Here is a 21,676-nt window from a genome sequence, read left to right as displayed (position 1 = left end):
GGGGTCTATGGTGCATGCAGAATAAAGTAAGCATTTATTAATTTAGTGTCAATTGCATTGTCCTGGGGAGAGAAGACCTGAGATGACCCACATCAGAGCTGTTGTACCTCCTGTTCCTTACCCTGAATAACGATTAGTAACAATTCCTTTCTAAACCCCTTTACCCATCGTTTTCTTACACCCCAAAACCCAAGTGTACTTCTAAATTCGAAGAGGATCCCCTAAATCAAAAAAAAACAAGAGAAATCCTGTGTACAGGGTAAGAAAAGCATAGAGGGTCTCTTTATTACAGCTTCCCCTTTCTCCACTAGAATCCAAGCTGTTCTTTTCACTTTTTGCTTGCTACTGTAACAGAAACCTCCATCACTATCCCTCTTACCTGTCCAGCCTGCAAATTCAGATTGTGATTTGAGATTATGTATTGATTCAAAATAAAACCTCATAACAGCAACACTGTCAAATGTTCTGTGATGAATAGAAGCTGGAAGGAACCTTTAAGGCCTTCTAATTTAAGCCCTTTATTTTGCAGATGAGGAAACTGAAGCCCAGAGAGGTGAAGTGAGGTGCCCAAGGCCACACAGCAAGTTAGAGGCCCAGCTAGTACCATAGCTCAAGTCTCCTGACTCCCAGTCCAGTGCTCCTCCCATTACTCCACGGGTCCTGTCTCTAAGCTTCCTGACAAATGCTAGAACGGTAAACCTCCACTAGTATTTTTCCAGACCATGTTAAAACTCTTAAGGGGGGGAAAAGGATGCTTTCTTGGATAATGTCAACCATACGTAGCTCAAGCTGTCTGAAGTTCTGGGACAGGGTCTTTTTATGCAGCCAACAGAGTCCAAATGTGGTGCTTTTTGCTTGGCCCATATGCTTTCATGTGTTCCCAGTTAGGCCAGTACCGGAGGGGGAAAAAAAAACAAGAATCAGCTTGTTTTAAAACAAGGGACATACTGGACTCCCTCCCATCCCCCTTCAGGAAAAAAAAAAATCAAGTTATCTTTAACAGATTCTAAAAATGCCTTTTCCCAAATCTGCAGTCAGTTCCTTCAAAGGGCCCTTTGTTTATTTTCAGGAAGAAACCCAAGACAGCTGAAAACCAGAAGGCATCTGAGGAGAATGAGATTACTCAGCCGGGTGGATCCAGCGCCAAGCCGGGCCTTCCCTGCCTGAACTTTGAAGCTGTTTTGTCTCCAGACCCAGCCCTCATCCACTCAACACATTCACTGACAAACTCTCACGCTCACACCGGGTCATCTGATTGTGAGTACACCAAAAGGTGGTGGTGTCTTCGCAGGGCTTGGAGTTGCGCTCTCCCCTTGGGCTCCAGCTTCTTTGCATTCAGAGCAAGCTGTCTGCATTTGGTCTTCTAAAGTAGCCAAAAGTAATGTGCCACCATTTTGATCCAGCCAACGTCTCTCTCCCTCTCTCTAGATCTGCAGAGCCAGAGTCTTTTTGTAAAGCCAGGTGGCCAGCCATTTGCCCTCAAAAGGCTGATTAATTGCATGAGCCACATTCGCTTTCAGAGCATAAACCCCCCAAAAAAGAAGTTGCATTGCTGCTTTCTCATTATCCCTGGTCTGAATAACGGCCCTTCCACTGTTCCTGCACGGAACAACCAAATACAGACCACAGCAGGCCAGCTAGACACAAGGAAATGGCCATTCTGAAATTACATAACACAAGTCAGATTTGCATTAGTTATTGGAGTCTCATGTCGCTTGGCTGGATTTCTGTCTTTCCAGTTTTTAATTTATTTTGAAGTGGTTAAAGGATAGCATAAATTTACAGAAGAGAAGAGAATGGATTCCAAGAATTCAAAAGCCACCCAGACTTCACATAGCCAATAAGAATTCAGGTTAAAAATATTTTTTAATTAAAAAAACTGCCTAAGGGCTAAATTTGGAATTGGGCAACTTAATGAGATCGTCGCTATTGAAATCACTTCTTTACTGTTTATTTTTGCCATCTCCTCACTAATCTGGGAGTCACTTCTTCAAATTCTATTTTAAGAAAGTTGATAAATCACATTTAGGATATGTTTTTTTTTTCCTCTTTCTGAACCATAACCCAGGACTTCCCATGTGTTGACATGAGAAAGAATGAAATATTACTTTGCAGTCCAAGCAAAGAATATTCCCTTTAGTCTGAAGATGCCCAACAGCTCTCCTAAGTTGCTCTCCATAAAGCTTGTCTGGTAACAGGCAAAGAGTTGGCATATTCTCCTTTAGAATGAGTGAGATAAGAGCAAGAAAGTTTTATTTCATAAAAGGATTTCATTTAGCCTATCCACAAGATAAGACATATTAATTAGGAAATGAGATTCTAAATCTCCTACTGTTATCTTGTGGACAGAACAAATAGAAAATTCTGCAGAGAAGGCAAGAAGTGAATGGGTCTGGGGGAGTCCATTCTCTATTTGCTTCATCCTCACAGCCTCTGGATTAAAGGACACGACCTAGGGGTGGGGTGAGGGTGAAGAGAGCTTGTTCTACCTGGGGTTGGCCTGGGACCACACTCCAGCTGGCAGTAGAAAATGAAAAGAGAAGTAATGAGATCTGGATCACCATGCCCATGTGATCTGCATAGTCAAAGCTGTGGCTTTGGGGCTCAGAAGCAGGGACCATGTGTGCTCCGTGCAGCATCCTTGGATCTTCTTGCTTGGCAGTCTCCGGCCTAATAGTAATTACAGGAAGACTTGGAAAATAGTGTGGCACAGTGCCCACAGACATGTGCACGCTGTCCCCACCTACCAGGAAGGTGGCCTGTTCCTGTGGTGAAGGGCCTGCCGCTTCTGCATGCACACCTTCCTTGCCTGGCTTTAGGCCACACCTTATGGGGAAGATCACATAGAATGGCCTTAGCCCAGAAGGCTCCTATGACAGTAAAATGAATGCTTTGCAGAATACAAAAAGCCTTTAGCTTAATTTGTTGCATGTTTATAAGCATTTATATGCTTCCTCTGGCCAGGCCTTGACATTGGCATGGCCTATGTTTAAGGAGTGGTACAGATACAGTTTCTCCACCCAGCTCCTTGGTGACCTGGAGGAAGCCAATGGGTCGGAACTCAGTGGGTGGCTGAATGCAGTAGGGGGATACCAAGTTGGGAGGAGAAACCTCATCTCCAGCAGTTGAGAAAGTCATTTTGCCATTAAGATGTGCAAGTCTTCTCTGCTCCAACCTGTTGTGTAAATTCATTATACTTTTTCTCCAAATATATCTGGATTGTAGTTTGTCCTGATTTGAGCCTACACTTAGAAGAAAATTGTTTTTAGGAAAGATTCACAGAAATCTGTCCATTTGGAGATTGCTTGAGAGAAGACAGGAAAGAGGTTTATTTTAAGCTGTTAAATTTTTTGGATGCTCTTCTTGCATTCAAGAGGGTTTTTCTTTTGTTGTTTTTTGTTTGTTTGTTTTGTTTTTTGTTTTTTGTATTTTTTTATTTTCAAATGTCATTCTTACCATAGATTAATTTAAAAGCCTAATTTCTTTAAGGTAAAATATTCAGTTCCTATTTAGAACTAACAGATTTGGGGCATTTAAAAATAGTGCCCTTGACTTGTTAGTCTGTTTAACTTCAGCAACATTCCACCAGTGTGTTGTGTTCCAAGCTTTCACAAGTGCCTGAATTTTTATAGCACTTTTTTATTTGTCGTGTGTTTAGCGAAATTATTCATAGTCATGCCTTAATGCCAGTTTCCTGTCAGTAAGTGTGATTCTTCCCAATTTACAGATGAGAAAACTGACATCTAGGTAGATGAATGGCTTGCTCATCATTAACTCACTGGGGTACTGAGGAATGTTTCTGGAGTTTCTGTCACTGTTAGCAGCCAGAATTCTCTGTTCCAAGCCCAAAGATGGCATTCCTGGCTCTAAACAGACATCTCAAAAATGTGCAACTCCTCATACTGGTGACTTGGTCATAAAACACGAGGAATACATCACCCCCCAAAAAATCCACTCTGCATGTGAACTGGTAAGAGTGGGTATCTCACCTATGAAGGACACGGCCACATTTTAGGGCACAGATAGTAAGTCTGACCCTGTCAGTTCTCAGCAGGTGATTTACCATGCTGACTGGCTTCAAATTTGGCCAGCAATGGCCAGAATATTGAAAACTAGGGCTAGAGTCTGGGTATGCATTTCTTTGTGAGGTGATGGACTTCTTGTAAAAAGCTGTGGTGCTGTACAGTGCACCCACTAGCACAGCTCCTTTTAGCAATATTCCCCCATTACCGCCTAGCTTGTCACCTCTTTGCCACTGCTAGAAACCTAATGGCAAACAAATTCAGATGACGATAATGAAAGGCATTAAGGTGAGCCTCGGGTGGTTGCAAAGGGTCCAGTCGCCCTAAGTATTTGACAGAGCAGTTCCCCAGCGAACAGGCTGAGAAAGCACTGAGCCAAGCTCCCTTGAAAGGCTTACGCGGGACTAAACCAAGGCAGTAGAGCAGATGAAGCGCCCCATATTGAAAACTTTCCTTGACAACTATCAAGCTGTAGCACATCACAGTTGTATTCATGTGATAGACACAACCAGAGCTTTTACTTGCATATTTCTTCCATTTTGTTCCCCCCCCAAGAAGGCTCCCAGCAGAGGGAGAAGGGACGGACTCCCCCAGCCCTTGGCGGTCCCGCCTCCTTCTGGCTGGAGATCTCCCGCCCCCTGGCCTCCCCTTTTGTTGGAAGCTGATAGCCAGCCCGGGTGATTTACCTTCTTCTCCCATTTTGCACCGGCCTCATCCGACTGTCTCGTTTTTTTGTGTCCTTGCCAAGATGCACTTACGCATTAACAGTTTTTATTTATTTTTAATTTAACCTTTACACATTACCAAACTGTCGTGTGGGTGGGTTTAACTTTAGCTCTGGAGGTAACGCGGCGCTGCCGGCCGACGGGTGGGCTCTGCCTCCTCCATCTCCTGCCATCCACCTTCACTGGCCTGCCCTCACCCCCACCCCACCCCTCCAACCGCTCGCTTCAGCCGTCCAAGTCGCTGTGATTAAAATTTTTTAGTACACTTGGCTCATTTTGAACTTTTAAGCAATTTTTCAGAGAACGAAACAAAGAGGATTTTTATGGCAAACTCCATTAATGCCACATTAAGGCTGACATTTTAATTACCCCAAAGTCAGGAAATGCAAAGTTCAGGTTCCCACAGCAACAGAAACTGTCCCCTTGAGTGCCGGCATCACAGCAGATTCTTTCATTGCCTGATTACACAACACCAGGCGTGGGGGCATTGTTTTTCTCCACGTATGTGGAAAGGAGCACAGCTTTTATCCTTTGTTTGTTTCCTGTAACTACAGTTGAGGATATGGGTCTTTAGCTCTCCTCCCCAAACCATCGACATGTATTATCCTAGAACGGAAGACTATTATAGCTCTACATGTGCACACGGACAGAATTAAAGTTGCTGTGGGAACATTAACTCTGATTTCCGGACTTCCGTGCCAGTCACATTTAAACCATCATGTTGTAATTTTTGGCATGTAATAAATGTGCATTTCATGTACACAGACAGAAAGAAGCATAAAATGTATTTTAAAGAGCAATTAATTACTAACTTTGTGATTAAAAAACATTTGGTGCATGTTCCTTCCCATTTAGCATCAGCTGCTGGTCTTAGCCAGGCCTAATAGATGACATACTGTGTCTCATCCTGTATCTCAGATGTACTTACTGTATGTTCCTGTTCTTCTAGATAATTAATTCCCTTAGTAAAGCTGTAGGGGGAAAACAAAATGGAAGGAATATGCAAGCATGTAAATAGGGTGAGGGATATTTGGAAGGAAATGATTCATTTCTGCAAATAAACCTCTTAGTCCCTGAAACAGAGCCAGAAATCTGCGAAGTGGGCGTAGACAAAGGTTCCTGGCCACCTTAGAGCATCTGGTCCTGGGGCCCTAAGAACAACCTGGAACAGGTTTGCCCATGAATCTCAGCCGTGCCCAGTGCAGGCGTGATTTTACTCCATAAAAACTTTTCGGGCTTAAGGCTTAAAAGTTGGGGGAGCCCATAACAACTGTTCAGTTTCTATGAAAACTAGGAAGGGAAAGTAGTAGGGGTTAGGTCAGAGGTGGGCTTTGCCAAAGAGCCTGTGACTGAGAGAGTAGTAGTTTTTCCTCCTTTCCGTTTGCCTCTGGTTGACCCGTTTGTGATGGAGAAGAAAGTATTTCCAAAAGGTTTAAATAAGTTTGGAAGTAGAAGGAATTAGTAGCAGTACTCTATGGTGCAGTGTTGAAAAATGCAAATGCATGAGTGTAGATTACAATAGCAATTTACCAAAGGGATACGTAGCTGAAAGTCTCAGGCTCTTAGGGGGCCGTACCCAATGAAGAGCCTCATACTATTTGTTCCTTCTGTCTCCTGTCATCTATTCCTTTTCGTTTCATTTGCTTGCAGATGCTATTTCACCTTTAAGAAAAACACTTGAGTGTTCCAGGGCTCTGATTTGCTTTTCCTTGGGCTGTCTGTATGTGTGAATGTGTGTCTGTATGAGTGAAAACTGCTCAAGCAAGCTTGAAGGTCTCTTTGGCAAATATGACTGCGTGTTCAGAAAGTTTCCAATCAGAAAGCTGATTCAGTGTAAAACCTTCCAAAAACTTCCTGAGGCACCTGTTCACATGAAAAGATTGGATTTCTGTTGGAGGTGCTCAGAAGGCAGTGTTTCATACTGAAGATCTCTGTTTGGTGTGCCAAAAAAATGAAAAACATTTTGGCCCCAAAAAAACCTCCATAAATGTTCAAAATGTATAATCAAACAAAAGCTTCATTTGAATTCAAATGCATGTATCTCAGCAGATGTGTCTAAACTCACTGGAATCCCACAGGAGCAGCTGAACTGGATTTTGGTATGTCTTGATAACTGAAAGAGTTATTCTTAGACTTTGGAAGGACAAAAATGGTCCATCTGTGAAGAGCCGTAATAGAGACATGGCAAAAAACAGCATCCTCTGAAAGGGTTTATTTATGGAATTTAGGACAAGTTGGACAATCCTGAAAACATTTTGGGGTCACACTAATTTGCAGAAGAAACATAGCCAAAGCAGGGTGGAATAACAACCACAGGCAGTTGCTGTCCTATGGCCTGCTATTAAGTTTCTAATGAATTCCATATCAGTTAAGCAGCACATAGACCATGTTTGGTATAACTGAGCGCTCTTCCTGACTCCAACGTGTCCTCTGTGCTCTATAAGAAATTATATGCTTACCTTGTCATTGCTAACTATTCAAACTTTTTCTGCTGTTTCATTAACCAAATACAAGTCATACCTATTAAGTCTGGATTTTATTTTCGTAAAGATAGTCTTTCCCTTTGCAAAAAGTCACCTTCTGCCTCTGAGTTAATTGACATATAATCTCTTTGGAATTATTGTTATTACCTTTTATACCCTCTTATTTAGAAATTTTAGTGCTTTGTCTAGCATTTACATAGCAGAGGAAAGTTGGTGGTTTTTCACTTGCTCTAATTTCCTGGAGTTTCCACTGAGTATTTTTTTAGTATAATTTTATTAAAAACTATGTACAGTATAAATTTTTTAAATCACAGTTTTTGAAGTTTTGTATCTTAATCCACTTCTTTGTATAAAATTGGCCCTCCTTTTGTAAAGCTTGTCCTTTCCCTCCAGTGCTAATTAATTGATTATCTTCCAGAATCACTTAATGCAATCAGTTCTGGTAATCACTCTTACCTTGTTCATCTATTTAGTCATTGATCAATTGTTGTCAGCCCTTGACGTTGAACCCAGTCTTCAGCAGGGATCAGAGGTGAAAATATGAAGAAAATGCCATCCTCTCACTTTAGGAACTCACAGTGTTCCTAAGGCCTTCCCTAAACACTTTACAAAACCTTCGAAAGGGTGAAATAAAAGGTGGTATGAAAGTATTCAGCTCTGGAGCTTCTGAGGAAGGAACCCATAGCAGGGAGGGTCTCCACAGGAACCCGGGGATGGATGCGGAAGGAACAGTCACGTGTGTGTAGGAGAACACAGAGGGAAGGGCACTCCAGATGCGAGAAACAGTAGCAAAGCCACGGGCACAAGAGGAGCGTGGTGCTTTCGGAAAACAGAAAAGTTCAGTTATGATACAGAGTCCTTCTTACACTTTACCTAATTTCAATCATGGGACAATTTGTACTTGGGTAAGGTTGCAGGTTTTATCATTCTTATGGGCTGAATTATATGTCCCCTTAAGAAACATTTGCTTTTATAACAAAGCAAGACACCCACCTGTTTTCTAATAGGCCAACTGCCCTGCCTTCCACACAGTGAAGGGAAGTAGGGAAGTACTCTGAGGGACCCAGGGATAATTCATTGATCAACAAATCTCAAAAAAACTTTTCTTATAGAGAAAAGTTCATCCCTGGAGCTGCAGAGTCGCCCATGTCATGCTGGAGCTCATGGCCTCCCGAGACTCTAAGGATCTGTCCTCTTGTGAGGTCCTCCCAGGTCCCTGTGAAATCTGGCCTCCTTGCCCATTGCCTCAGTGACAGTAGGCCATGTGCTGTCCCCACCCCACCCCACACTGTGCCAACCTGCTTATGATCATCCACACGTAACAGTTGGGACCAACGGCTGATTTTCAGGGGTGTCCTGTTCGTTTCGCCCTCTCATCTCCAGCTAATAGTGTATATTCGATTCTTATCTGCAACTGCTAGTGACAGATATGTGCTTTCTCAGTTTGTGGCAATTTTCATTACATCAAAATAGTGATTCTTCCGTCTTCTCACTTCCTGACTTACAAAAAAAAAAAAATACAAAGTGCACTACTGCCCTGGGAGGTGGATCAATTAAGACCAGTTGAGAGCTTGAATGAGGAATCTTTAAGGACTTCCTTGCTTTTTCAAGTCAGAACCTTCCACCAGTCACCTCACAGTAGGTGCCAGCATGACATGCCACATTACCTCATCAGTACAATAGCACTTTCAACTCTCTTTGTTCTCTCTAGGAAATATGTACCAGTTCACATTTTTTATTAGCACTGAAAGAGATTAAAGGTTATCTGACATCGAGCCATTATTGTACAAATGTAGAAACTGAGGCTAGAACAGGGTAAGTGTTTCCCCAAAAAGTTCCCAGGAAACTGAGTGACAGAGGCCAAAACAAAACCCTGCTCTTCCTCTCGCTGTGTACGCTGCCTGGTACTGAGTAAGCTCCTGGGAGAGTGGGAAGGAGTCAGGACTATTCATCCATCCATTTACCAAACATTTTCAATGTCGAAGACCACAGCTAAGTGTTGTGCAGGATGCTGTTTCATCAGCGGGAGCGCTGTGTGCAGACTTATGATCTCCTAGAGATCAGATACATTCACAAACAGCCGCTCTGCAGAGTGGTTAAAGATGCACGCGCGTACACGGGACCCACCAGAGCACCGATTCACCCACTTTGCAAGAATGGATAGAGGATGTGCTGTGTGCCTGCACTGAGCTCCATGGAGATACAAAGTCATGGACAGGCCCTGCCACTGAGAATCATAAAACTTTGTTTGTGTCCTCAATGCACCATTTTCTTAGATAACGTTTCAAATGTTTAAAATCCCGTTCACTGTAGCCTCTCGTGAAGTTTATCAGAGAAGGTTCCATTTGAGCCTTTTTGAAGGATAAGTAGAATTTCATTTGAAGTAAGGCATTCAGATAGGCATGAGAGATTTGTACTCTGGTGCAGAGCTGTGGAAGGATTTTAAGTAGGGGTTGCCATGATCAAGACCTTGCTCTGGGGAGATCTAATTTAGCAGCAAGGGTCTGAAGAATGTATGGATGTGGGAAGAGGTGAGAGGAGGGAGGAGAGAGCCCAGGAAATACCGTTAGCAGTTCACATTCTTGGCTACCTGAAGGGACTGGTGATGGGAGGGATGGCAGCGGCCAGGCTTCACAGATTTTGTGGGTGAGGATGGGCAGGTCTGAGCGAGCTGTTAGGTAAGAGAAGGGACATCATCAAGGATAGCTCCAACATCTAAAAAAGAAGAAAGTAAGCATTCAAGGAGTAGAATACAGTTTCCATTTTACAGAATGCTGAGTGTGAAATACTAGGGATGGCCGGCGCTGCGGCTCACTAGGCTAATCCTCCGCCTTGCGGTGCTGGCACACCAGGTTCTAGTCCCGGTCGGGGCGCCGGATTTTGTCCCGGTTGCCCCTCTTCCAGTCCAGCTTTCTGCTGTGGCCCGGGAGTGCAGTGGAGGATGGCCCAAGTGCTTGGGTCCTGCACCCCATGGGAGACCAGGAAAAGCACCTGGCTCCTGCCATCGGATCAGCACGGTGCGCTGGCCACAGCACTCCGGCCGCGCTGGCCATTGGAGGGTGAACCAATGGCAAAAGGAAGATCCTTCTCTCTGTCTCTCTCTCTCACTGTCCACTCTGCCTGTCCAAAAAAAAAAAAAAAAAAAAAAAAAAAAGAAATACTAGGGATATTTCCAGTGGAGAAAAACTAACATTGGATTATAATTAGGGAACTAGGATACAGCAGAAATATTTGGTACTAGGACTAGCAAACACTTTAGCCAAGAGCCATTCTTCAAGCTGTAACTGTGGAGTAAACATGGAAGAAAACTTTACTGAGAGAAAAAAGGAAAAGAGACCCTTGAGGTAGGTTTATGTTGAGTGATAAGAAAATAAATGAGGAACCATTAAAAGAGGGAAAAAAAAGAGATGGCCAGCACCGTGGCTCACTAGGCTAATCCTCCACCGGTGGCACCGGCACCCAAGGGTTCTAGTCCCGGTTGGGGCACCGGATTCTGTCCCGGTTGCTCCTCTTCCAGTCCAGCTCTCTGCTGTAGCCCACGAAGGCAGTGGAAGATGGCCCAAGTGCTTGGGCCCTGCACCTGCATGGGAGACCAGGAGGAAGCACCCGGCTCCTGGCTTTGGATCGGCACGGTGCGCCGGCCGTATTAGCGGCCATTTGGGGAGTGAACCAACAGAGGGAAGACCTTTCTCTCTCTCTCTCTCACTGTCTAACTCGGCCTGTCAAAAAAAAAAAAAAAAGAGGATCTGAGTTAGGAGGACAACCAAGATGGTCCAGAGAGACCCTCCGAGAGGGGATGGGTGGGCCGTGTCAAGTGCTGCAGACACCAGGGACGGAGAGTGGAAAGATCACTGAGGCTTTGGGATTGGTAGTGTCCTGACCGCCATCAAAAAAGCAGATTCAGTTGCATCATAGAAAAGCACCATAAAGAGGCCTTGGGGTACATGGAGGGGAAAGCGACAATTACAAACAGCTTTTATAAAGGAGTGAAATGGTTTTAAAAGAAATCATAGGTAACTTGAATTTGGGGTATAAGGTATTTTTATGATACAATGAGCTCCGAGCCCATTTACAGAGTGAGAAGTGAAAGCTAGTGTTAAGGAAGACCTTGAAATTCAACAGACAGGGTGAGAAGGAACCAGATCTCCATTGTGCAGCAAGACTGGATGATAAACCTATGTAAAAGAAATTTGAAGGCACTACTCAAGCCCAGTGACTCAGTAGTTCTGTTAGTTCTTTCTCTATTTCTTCCCAACATTGCTTTCTCTTCATTTTAGCTGATAAGAACTAATGGTTTACAAGTATTGGTTTCATGTCTTCTTCCATAACTTCATAAATATGTACTCAGTTTCTTATTCTCAATAATCTGTGACCATTAAGCAGAGAGCAGACATCACATATTTTGAGCACTTAAATTTTCTAGTAATTTGTAAGACAAGTTACTTCAAAGCATTATCCTTTTCAGAAAGCCACATTCTGTGAATTTCTTTCATGATGGGCCCAGGTCAAGCAGCCTTGTAGTTAATAATAACCAATAGTAATAGCCTTGTAGTTAATGATAACCAATCTATTTGTTGTTCTCATATCCTCCTTCATTGCCACAAAATAGCCTCAAGTTCATTATTTGTGCTATTTTTAAAGTTATTTACTTTGCTTATTTATTTATTTAAGTTATTTACTTGCTTTCTGTGATGGTTAAAGGTATTCCAAAGGCCACTGCCACCTGGACTCACAGTATGTGATATTACTTCTGCTTACGGTCATCTGGAACCAACTAAATCAAATGTTACTTTGCCCTTCTATTAAATTACCTGTACAACCAAATGAGGAAATAATGTTATCACTACTGGAAATTACATAAGCAACCACATGGGAGAATTTTGAACATAGCTCTTTATAATTTCACAAGGAAAAATGGATTCATAGTTGATGTCTGAGTTGAGACCTTGAAGAGATCTTTCCTTTTTTCTCCAGTCCCAAATAAGAGTTTCTTCTGACTCTTTATCTTGCTCCATGTTATCAGTTTTATACCTGTGTTTTATTCCGTGTTGGACTAGGCCATTCAGAAACTTGAAGAAAAATTGGTATTCATATAGGCACAGGGATAACTAACAAGGAGGAGTTGAGTTTGCCAGCCCCTCCCTGCAGCCCTGCCTGAACCAAATGAAACTCCCTGCCCCTTTCCATGCAGTGGAAAACTGTGGCTTCCATGGTTTTACCACTTGGCTTAAAATACCAACATGGCTGCAGGCTGCAGGCTGTATCCTCATGATGACTTGTAGCTCAATATAAGGTCATTATAAAATGACCATGGCTGACACTCCCACTCCCATCATGCATCTGACACCATGACACTTCCAAGATTTCAAAGAAGGCAAGGAAGAAGATGGTATTTAACTCCCTCTCCAAACCTTACCCCTTTTGAACAGTCAATTAAAGCCCTCTCCACATACCAATCCCTATGCCTTCAGTTTGTAGAAAAGGATGGCCCCAAACCTTGCTGAACCTGCACAGCTCTCTCTTAAGCATGCTGTCACTCCTTCTTTAGTGTGCACTTTTGCTCTACATGCAAATAAATCTTGCCTCTCTGCTGAGCTTTACCTATGTCTCATTCTTAAACTCCTTCTTGGAATTGGAAACAAAAGTTTGAACCCAGCCATCCCATGATATCATGGCACACAGAATACTACTTGAAGAATTTCAAAAGACAATAAATTAATGTCATCATTCATTCAGCTATAATCACTTCCTTCCTTGTAGCCTAGCTTCCTGTCTCTTTGCCTCATTTCTTAACCAGGTATTTGGATATACGGTAGGCAATAAAAGAAAGGAACATATAAATTTGAGCTACAAAGCATAGCATTATGACTCAAGGAAAAAAATATCTGAGTATTCTTAGAAGTCGAAGACCTTTTTTTTTTAATTTATTTATTTCATTTGAAAGAGTTACACAGAGAGAGAAGGAGAGGCAGAGAGACAGAGGTCTTCCATCTGCTGGTTCACTCCCCAATTGGCCGCAATAGCCAGAGCTGCGCTGATCTGGAGCCAGGAGCCAGGAGCTTCTTCCGGGTCTCCCACACAGTGCAGGGGCTCAGGGAGTTGGGCCATCTTCTACTGCTTTCCCAGGCCATAGCAGAGCTGGATCAGAAGTGGAGCAGTCAAGACTTGAATCGGTGCCCATTATGGGATGCTGGCACTGCAAGCATGCCACAGTGCTGGCCCCAAGTCCAGGAACTTAAGACACTCCATAGCTGTCTGTCCTTTCCTCAGGGAAATACTGTGGGTCTTTGCTATGTTGATCTGAGCATTTTTTTCCCATTTTGGGGAAACCTTTAGAAACCTGGCCTATTCCACTTTATCTCTGACCTAGATGTCCCAGAGCAGTGACTGAATGTGGGAACTCCTGAAGTGAACTACATAACCCTGGGTTAACTGCTGGGCTGCCCTCTCAGGTGCGCACGGTTGCTTTGGACAATGAGGCAGGCAGAAAAGTTAGGCCACTGTGCTCAAGAGCAGGAGTTTTTGACCTGTATTTGACCGTGTACTCCACTGGTACCATGACTGGGCCTCCCTCTTGGAGTCTGCAGACTTCCTGAGAAGATAGGCATGTACATACTGACACCTATGTGTGTGCTGTCCTGGGCCATAGGTGTAGAGCTTCTGTTCACTTGGGGTCAGAGAACTACAGAGGAAGGAAAGAGCTGCTTCCCCAGAACCTACCCCAGTCAGAAGCTGCATCCTCAAATCCTCCAAAGTGAGCTAAGAAGCAAGCAAGAGAGGTCCCATGTGGATATCCAAATGCAGAATTATTCCTGACGCCCTCTCAGCTTCCTCCAATAGCCCTGCAGGGCAGGGGCAGGTAGAATAACAGACTTTTAAGGTTACTTATTTCTTGAGTGCATTGATAATGAACTAACATGTGGACCATATATTGTCCAGGAAATGTTTTCTCACCCCCATGATCTAGTTATTTGCTCTTTTTAACATGAACTTCAGCCTGTGAATGCATCTTATGTGCCTTTAATTAGCTTCCCATGCTTTCATTTGCTCATCTGCATAATGAGAACAAGAATAGTGTCTATCTCCTCGGATTATTATGAGGATCAGAGGGAAAACTACATGTAAAGCCCCTAAAACAGCACCAGATCAGCAGCCAGCACTCAGTGAATTTGAGCATCAGCTACAGTTTATGTGCTTTAAATGATGAAGCAAATACAGACTAAAACTGAGGCAACATAAATGGCAGTGGTAGCAGGTGCCCCAGGCTTCCCCTGAGATGCAAAGCCCTCCAGCGGGAGAGGAAGGCCCATGCACAAAGGTTGCCCTCTTCACTGCAGGGAGAGGCCACGCCCTGCTTCTTGTGCCTTCTTGGATTCAGGCCTGGCTGGATTGAGAGGCCTCTCTATTGTCTTCTTACCTTTACAGGTCCCCTATTTGTTTTCTTTTTTCCTAAAGTGAAAGAGGACTAACATTTAGTAAGCATCCTCTTCTGTGTCAAATGCATTATCTTGTATCATTTGTACAGAACACAACATTGTACAGATAAAGAAACCAGGGCTCTAAGAAGTTAAAAGACTTTCTGAAAATTTGCTTCCTCATATAGGGAAGGTTTAGCACTATTGTATTAATACTTGTATTAAGTATTAATTATTGTATTAATAATAGTATTGTATTACTACTATGGTATTTAATGCTAGTGTATTAATTGTGAAATTCCTCCTTGTCTTGCCATGCATTCTAACCAATAAGACCTGTACTTGACTGAACATTATGAGGATTGGATTTTGCACTATCACAATTTCAGGTTGCGCTGTAGAATCTGTATGCACCCCCTACACACACCCTTAGAGGAGCTACTTTCGAGCCCCAGTACCCAAGGGGAACAAAACATCAGGTCCTTAAAATGGGCAAACTGCTGTGCTGCCACATCTGAGAGCCTTTTGGAAGAGAAATGCAAGTAAAGAAATGCATCTTTTCTCTTTTTCAAAGACTGTCTGCCTGATGACTTCAGAGTATTTTGAAATAATTCAAAATGCAGGTAAAGCTAGAAGAGTAAATGTGTTTCACTGCAGAGGACGATTGCCCTTAACCACCCAGCTCACTTCCCTTCTTCCATTCTCAAGCATTGGTAGTAGCTGGGGCACAAAATGTAGTATTCAGAAACTCAGTGAGACTTGTTGGCTCATTGTACTGAGTGAGCTTTTCCTGTCCCGCAGTGCCCTCTTAGTTTTTCGTAAAGTGTGGAGACAATTTTGGACATTTGCTTCTCTTAACTCCTAAGCACTTTTGCTGCTGAGTATAGAATTCCAGGCACACGTGGGTATGGAACTTGATCTAGATGTCTCCTAGTAATGCTTGCAGATCGAAAGCCAAACAAGACCGTGCACAAGTCTGTATAAATCCCGAGTCAGAGCTTTAAAATAATAACTGACTGAGTCATGATTTCTGCATCTCACATGCAGTGTTCTTCAAATCACATGTTGAGGGCTAATCAGCAGAATCCCAAGACGCAAATTAGACAGTACAATATTTACAGAGAAAGTACATGTGTAGCTTGAAAAGTAACCATCCTCAGGGTTACAGTCTGCCTCCGCCCCCAAAATGGTAGCAATTGCAATCTGAACTCTCAACATTGTAGCCAAGAGAGGACTGAATGTGAGTCTAACAGAAAGAGAGAGACTTAAAAATCAGAGCTTCTTATGAAAGAGGTCTGGACATTCAAGAAATGTTTGAGAAAGGTTCTGAAGAAATACCAGGTAAGCTTGAATTATTCCTGTTCCTCAAATAACATTTTAGCAGATTTAATGATTAATTGCTTATTTGGGCCAGGCAGAAGCATTTGTGAAGGCAGGAATCCTGTGTTATCATGTCTACTGCTGAATCCTTTGCATCCGGGAAAGTGCTTAGCCGTCGCAAAGCTCATGGAATGAGTGAGTGTGGTGGGGAGAACTGAGCAAAAGTAGAGGTAGAGGGCACCTCTGGGCATTTTGCATATTTGAGAAAATGCAGGTCCTGAACTTTTTACCTGATTATTTGGGTTTTCCTTCGACAGATCTACAAAGCAACATGCAGCAGATACCCTGTAGTTTTTATACTGGGGGAACAGAATCACTTTCTGGTGGATGTGGGCTGCTACATGTTTTGATTCTAATAGCAATATGGCAGGGTTAAGGTCAACTTTGTAGTATAATCTGGCGCCTGTTCTTGATAGATAGCATGGAAATAGATCATTATTTTCAAGATGCTCAAACAGACGATTAGGGGAATGCTCCAGCAAACCTTGTAACAAGAAGACAAGGTTTCCTCACCGCCTCTCCCATGATGGCGTCTCCTGCAGCCCCTCACCCAGCTCCCCGCTGCCTCCTTTTCCAGGTCTAATCTTCGCCTAGGGAATATAGCATGTGACTAGCAGTTAGCAAGGAGACTGTTCTTGAGAAATTCACCCCCTGTATGCAGTGCTCCCGAGCTCTCGTGGGAATGGCATGATTTGATCAGCAGCAGGGAGTGCTGGCCCCGGGAAACAAGAGCTTGGTGTAAAATCTTAGCGCCCTCCATTTGGTAGGGGCCCCAAGAGAGTTGCCTCATGCCCACCCTCCCTCAGCTAGATGGACAGGATAAGGAAGTGTAGAAAATAAATTCCTGGCTGAATGCATGGAGGATTGAATGAATGAGCTGAGTTCTCGCCTCCGGAAGTCCCCACCGTCTCAGGAATGGAAAGGCTGCCTTTGAAGTCTGGATTGCAAGATTTTGCGTGTGCTCAGCTTTGGGGTCCGGTTGCCCTCTGCTGTCAGTTCATAGGTCTTAAGGTAATGTTGAGGTGGTCAGGAGGAGGCCTGCAGGGAAGAGAAGAGGCACTGAAAATGAGCTGAGGATCGGCTTTGTCTAGGTTTCAGAACCTCAGTCCTGTGCTTGGAGAACAAAATCCCAGTGTGTCTGAGGCCCTACCAGGTGCCTGCACATCAGATAAGACCTATGCTGTGTGGTGTGCAGCTGCGGAGCCTCGAGAAGTTCTAACGGTGAAATCAGAGCAAACTGAGGCAAGCCAAGGAGGAAAGGCTTGGGGTAAAACACCATCAGGAGGCTCTGACGATATGTGGGTTCAAGGTTACAGTGGTTCAAAATTGAATCTACCAATTGAAGAGTGGGAAAATACTCTTAATTCTCAGGAACTGAAAAATCTTCAGAAGAAATTAGATACTTTGCCAGACACTCCCCAGTACATTGTGATCCTTTAATACAATCTCAGGGTGAAAGTGACCTGGCTATTGTGCATTGTTGCGGATTAAATTGCTGATTATGAGTTACAGATTGCCATAGTAGAGGCATGGGTGGGTGGTCCTTATAAACAGAAAAGGCTTTTAAGCAAAGCCAATAAGACTGGAAGGCAGTGAATAGCTCAAGGAGCTTCCTCATTTCCCTGATATTATCTGTTTGAATTGTTGGTTATGGCACACAATCATGCTGATAATTTATGTACCGAAATGACACGCCAGAGAATAATAACTAAGCTGGGGATGTACACTAGTGAAAAAAAAAAATGATTGTAGTCCAACTTTACTCTTGCAAAAGGTTAGTTAGGTGGTTAAGTATGACATTTGAAGGCAAATTTATGACTGTTATTTATTCAATACTAGTTTTGTATCTCAAGTTTGAAAAATTTGCAAGGTAGGGAGGCAGAAATCCTTGAGCAAGGAAAGACTCTCATCAGAGATGTATAGAAGTATAAATTTAGAGGCAGTGGCAGTCCTAGACAGCAGGAAAGTCGCTGGAGGAAGCACACACTGGCTGCTGAGCAGTGTGTCTCCCTCGGTGCCTTGGTGTGGGAAAAACAGTACATGTTTGTTGTCTGTAAGAGCTGTGGCCTTCACTGTTGTCTCCCGCCTGGGACAAGTTAGCCTCAACTGTGACCCAACCGCAATTAGAAAATTAGTAATGTATTAAATCCATCTCATGCCATTTCTCTTCCTGTAGCCCCATGTGCCTCCGCTTTCTGTCGGATTTGTCCCTACAGCATCCCTGTGAGGCTGAAGCAGCTTTAACAGGGGGCTAACTGGTCAGAAGGGTTAAATTCATTCCTCGTCTTTATGTGAAGTAATTGATTATCCTTAAACTGACCCATCTTATTGTACCACTTTTCACATTATTTCAGGTTTCCCAGGCAAAGGACATATTTTATCTTTCTCATTATTATTTTTAATTGGTTTTCAGAAAACTTGAGATAAAAACAGAATCTAACAAATATCCCAAGGAGATATTTGGTGTTCTCTTTTCTTTCGAGAATAGATTAAGACCTTCTCTGCTCTTCTCTTCTGCCTCTCCCTCTCTCGGCAGATAGTCAAAATCCCATGCCAATTTTCAAATGAATAAGGGCTCATTCTAAATAGCTGGATCACAGTCCCTCTATTGAGGACACAGCCTTTTCAATTCATGTCTGGACCCTCAATAAGTTACTTTTGGTTATAAACTCTAACAGTTTTGTCTGAAGGTTTTTAAACAGTACTAATATATAACTGGTTGTGAGTTCAGCAATAAATGGATATGCAGTATGTGAAAGGCCAAAGAGAAAACCAGTGTCTTTCCACGTCTCTAGTGACCTGCACTAAATATTGCATATTTACTTTGTAAATGAGGACACCCAGTGGCCACCGAGTGAAAATATTCTGACAACACAAATATAAATACCTGTTATCACACTGATTGATGAATATCTCTGTAACATCTGTTGCCACGTGCGGTTCAGCTTCCCCAAATTATGCAAGAATGATGGCAGTTTGGTCATCTTTTCTCACTTTGGGTTACAAAGTGTGGCTTGGCTTTTGATTCGTCTGAATTCTCAGCACATTTGAAGACCCGTGGAGCTCTGTATTGGGGTAAATGGAATCAGAGGGATGGGAACAGTATAGTGCATAACAGCAATCAGAAACAAATGAGTGTAGTTTGTGGGAAATGGTGAAAACATAAAAAACCAATTGCCTTAGACCTTAAATTCAAATTGAAAATAGAACATTGGCTATTTGCTAATGACAGGGGGTGGGGTAATATAGGTCAAGAAGGAGAGCATTATCCAGAAATTCAGGGATTGGAAAGACCCCCCTGCACCAGCATGCACAGCCATACTTCAGGAAAAATACAAGGGGACTTGTGGGGAAATGAAATTAAAAGATAAATTATTTTGCTGGAAAAGAAAAATGCTGAAATCCACACATACAAGTGGTATTCAAAAAGTTTATGTAATATGTGTATTTTGAAAAAATGATGCATGAATTTCAAAGCTTTTTGCAGCAAAATAAACTGACCTTTTAACTCCATGTTTCCACATACTGTTTATAAAGTATCCTCAGATGCATGCTGAGGTTTCCTCTAATTATGAACATGAAGATGCAGAGTTGACCCACCAACTGTTCTTTTGTTTTTCCCAGAATCCTTTTATTAAAGGTATACAAACCTCATGCATTTCACAAATGCAACTTTAGGGGCATAGTGATTCTTCCCATCATACCCACCCTCCCACCCGTACTCCCATTCCTCTTTCTCCTCCTGCTCCTATTCCCATTCTTATTTTTCACTAAGATTTATTTTCAATTAACTTTATACACATAAGATTAACTCTATACTAAGTAAAGAGTTCAACAAATAGTATGAAAAAAAAAAGTTCCTCAACAGTCAAGACAAAGGCTGCTCAGTTATCACATCTCAAAATGTCAACTTCACTTCTATAGATTGCCTTTTAGGTGCTCTATTAGTTACCACAGATCAAGGAGAACATATGGTATTTGTCCTTTTCGGACTGGCTTATTTCACTAAGTATAATGTTTTTCAGTTGCATCTATTTTGTTGCAAATGACAGGATTTCATTTTTTTTTACTTCCGTGTAGTATTCCATTGTGTACATATCCCATAATTTCATTATTCAGTCTTCAGTTGATGGATATTTGGATTGATTCCATACCTTAGCTATTGTGAATCAAGCTGTAATAAACATGGGGGTACAGATAACTCTTTCATATGCTGATTTCTTTGGGTTCAGGTACATTCCCAGGATGGCTGGATCATATGGTAGGTCTGTATTCTGATTTCTGAGGTATCTCCATACCATCTTCCACAATGGCTATACCAATTGACATTCCCCCACCAACTGTTCTGACAGGGCCTATGCACTGTAAGGAAATATGCCTGGTATCATGAGGATCCAGATATACATATTTGTTGTTACAGTTACAGTTATAACAAGGTCACTGACTAATCTTCAGGAGGCTGAGAGTCTTATAGAAATAGGACAAGCAAAAAAGGAAAAGGAATGGAGACAGTTCTGTGGTTCAGATTTATTCCTCAACATTCAGGTATAAGAAAAATTTCCTTAGTGTTCTAAAAAAAAGTAAACCCAAGACCCCTGTCAACCAAGTTAGCAAGAAATGCAGTCAAGTCCTGGGACTCCTGCTCCTGAAACTTTAACAAGATTCATGAAATCGAGGGAGAGTGTCAGATCTCTGTCCCTTGACAGTGATTGACTACCTCACAAAGGTGCCATTGAGCCCAGTTCCAGGGGTAGGAAACCTTTTTTCTGCCAAGGGTCACTTGGGCATTTATAACATTATTTGCAAGCCACACAAAATTGTCAACTTAAAATTTATCCTGCTGTGGATTTATTGAATTGTGAGCCTTTCCTGTGGTTGGTTGCCTTGGCAGGGCCAGACCAAATGATTTTGTGTGCCTTATATGGCCCATGGGCAGAATGTCCCCACCCCTGGCCTAGTCCTTCCAACTGCGAGGCTCCCCCACGTGACTTGAGTTTACAGCTGCCCTTCACAGTGATCCTCAACAACTCACTGACCGTGGGCCCCAGACCCCGAAGGATCACTGTTGCTCTCCAGGCAGTGCCACTTTGTGATCATCTCCACACGTGTGCACAGCAGTTACTGCAAATGCAGTCCTGTACACCTACAACCTTGGCAGCTTCCCCATCTGTTTCTTTCCCCTGTAAAGCTACCTCAGTCTGACTCCAAGCACCAGCCTCCCACTCTTCACCCAGAAAGGGCCCAAATTAATCTCTTTCTGGGGACCTACTTTAGGAAAAAAAATCATTTGTTTTGGAGCTTCTTTTAGGCCTTAATGGACGCTGAAACCACAGCTCCCCTGGGCAAGGAGCTCCTGAGTGTATCCAAAGACTGGCCTTTCTTACCTACAAGTAGAGGAAGGGGGAGATAATTTTATTACCATACTTTACTAATCCAGTAGGAACAAATCAAAGATTGATGTCTCAGTTTATTATCTCACCAACCAGTAGAAAGCAAGAAAAGAGAACCCGGAATGGACTCTGGTCAGCATAGAACACTTCACTAAGGAGGAAGAGCTTTGAACAAAGTTCATGAAGGGCACATAAGATTTGGTGAAAAAAATGTGACAAAGCACAATGGTTTCAGAACTCAGGAGAGACTCAGCATACAAG

The 21,676-nt window shown here is 42.9% G+C and overlaps 1 protein-coding gene across 50 annotated transcripts in view; it reads left to right on the top strand.

The window, feature by feature from the left end:
* Positions 1-21,676, top strand: part of ZBTB20 (zinc finger and BTB domain containing 20) — an 877,267-nt gene that overhangs the window by 826,422 nt on the left and 29,169 nt on the right. For 29 of the 50 annotated variants that reach the window (XM_070072132.1, XM_070072130.1, XM_070072131.1 and 26 more), the window contains 2 exons: positions 530-693; positions 1,070-1,257. In XM_070072132.1, coding sequence (XP_069928233.1) covers positions 683-693; positions 1,070-1,257 — 199 coding nt within the window. In that variant the 5' untranslated portion in view covers positions 530-682. The remainder of the gene's footprint in view (positions 1-529; positions 694-1,069; positions 1,258-21,676) is intronic. The other 21 variants (XM_070072152.1, XM_070072154.1, XM_070072162.1 and 18 more) reach the window with 1 other exon arrangement.

The sequence above is a fragment of the Oryctolagus cuniculus genome, chromosome 4, assembly GCF_964237555.1.
Source record: "Oryctolagus cuniculus chromosome 4, mOryCun1.1, whole genome shotgun sequence".
Classification (NCBI taxonomy): domain Eukaryota; kingdom Metazoa; phylum Chordata; class Mammalia; order Lagomorpha; family Leporidae; genus Oryctolagus; species Oryctolagus cuniculus.
This window is presented reverse-complemented; position numbering and strand designations above follow the sequence as displayed.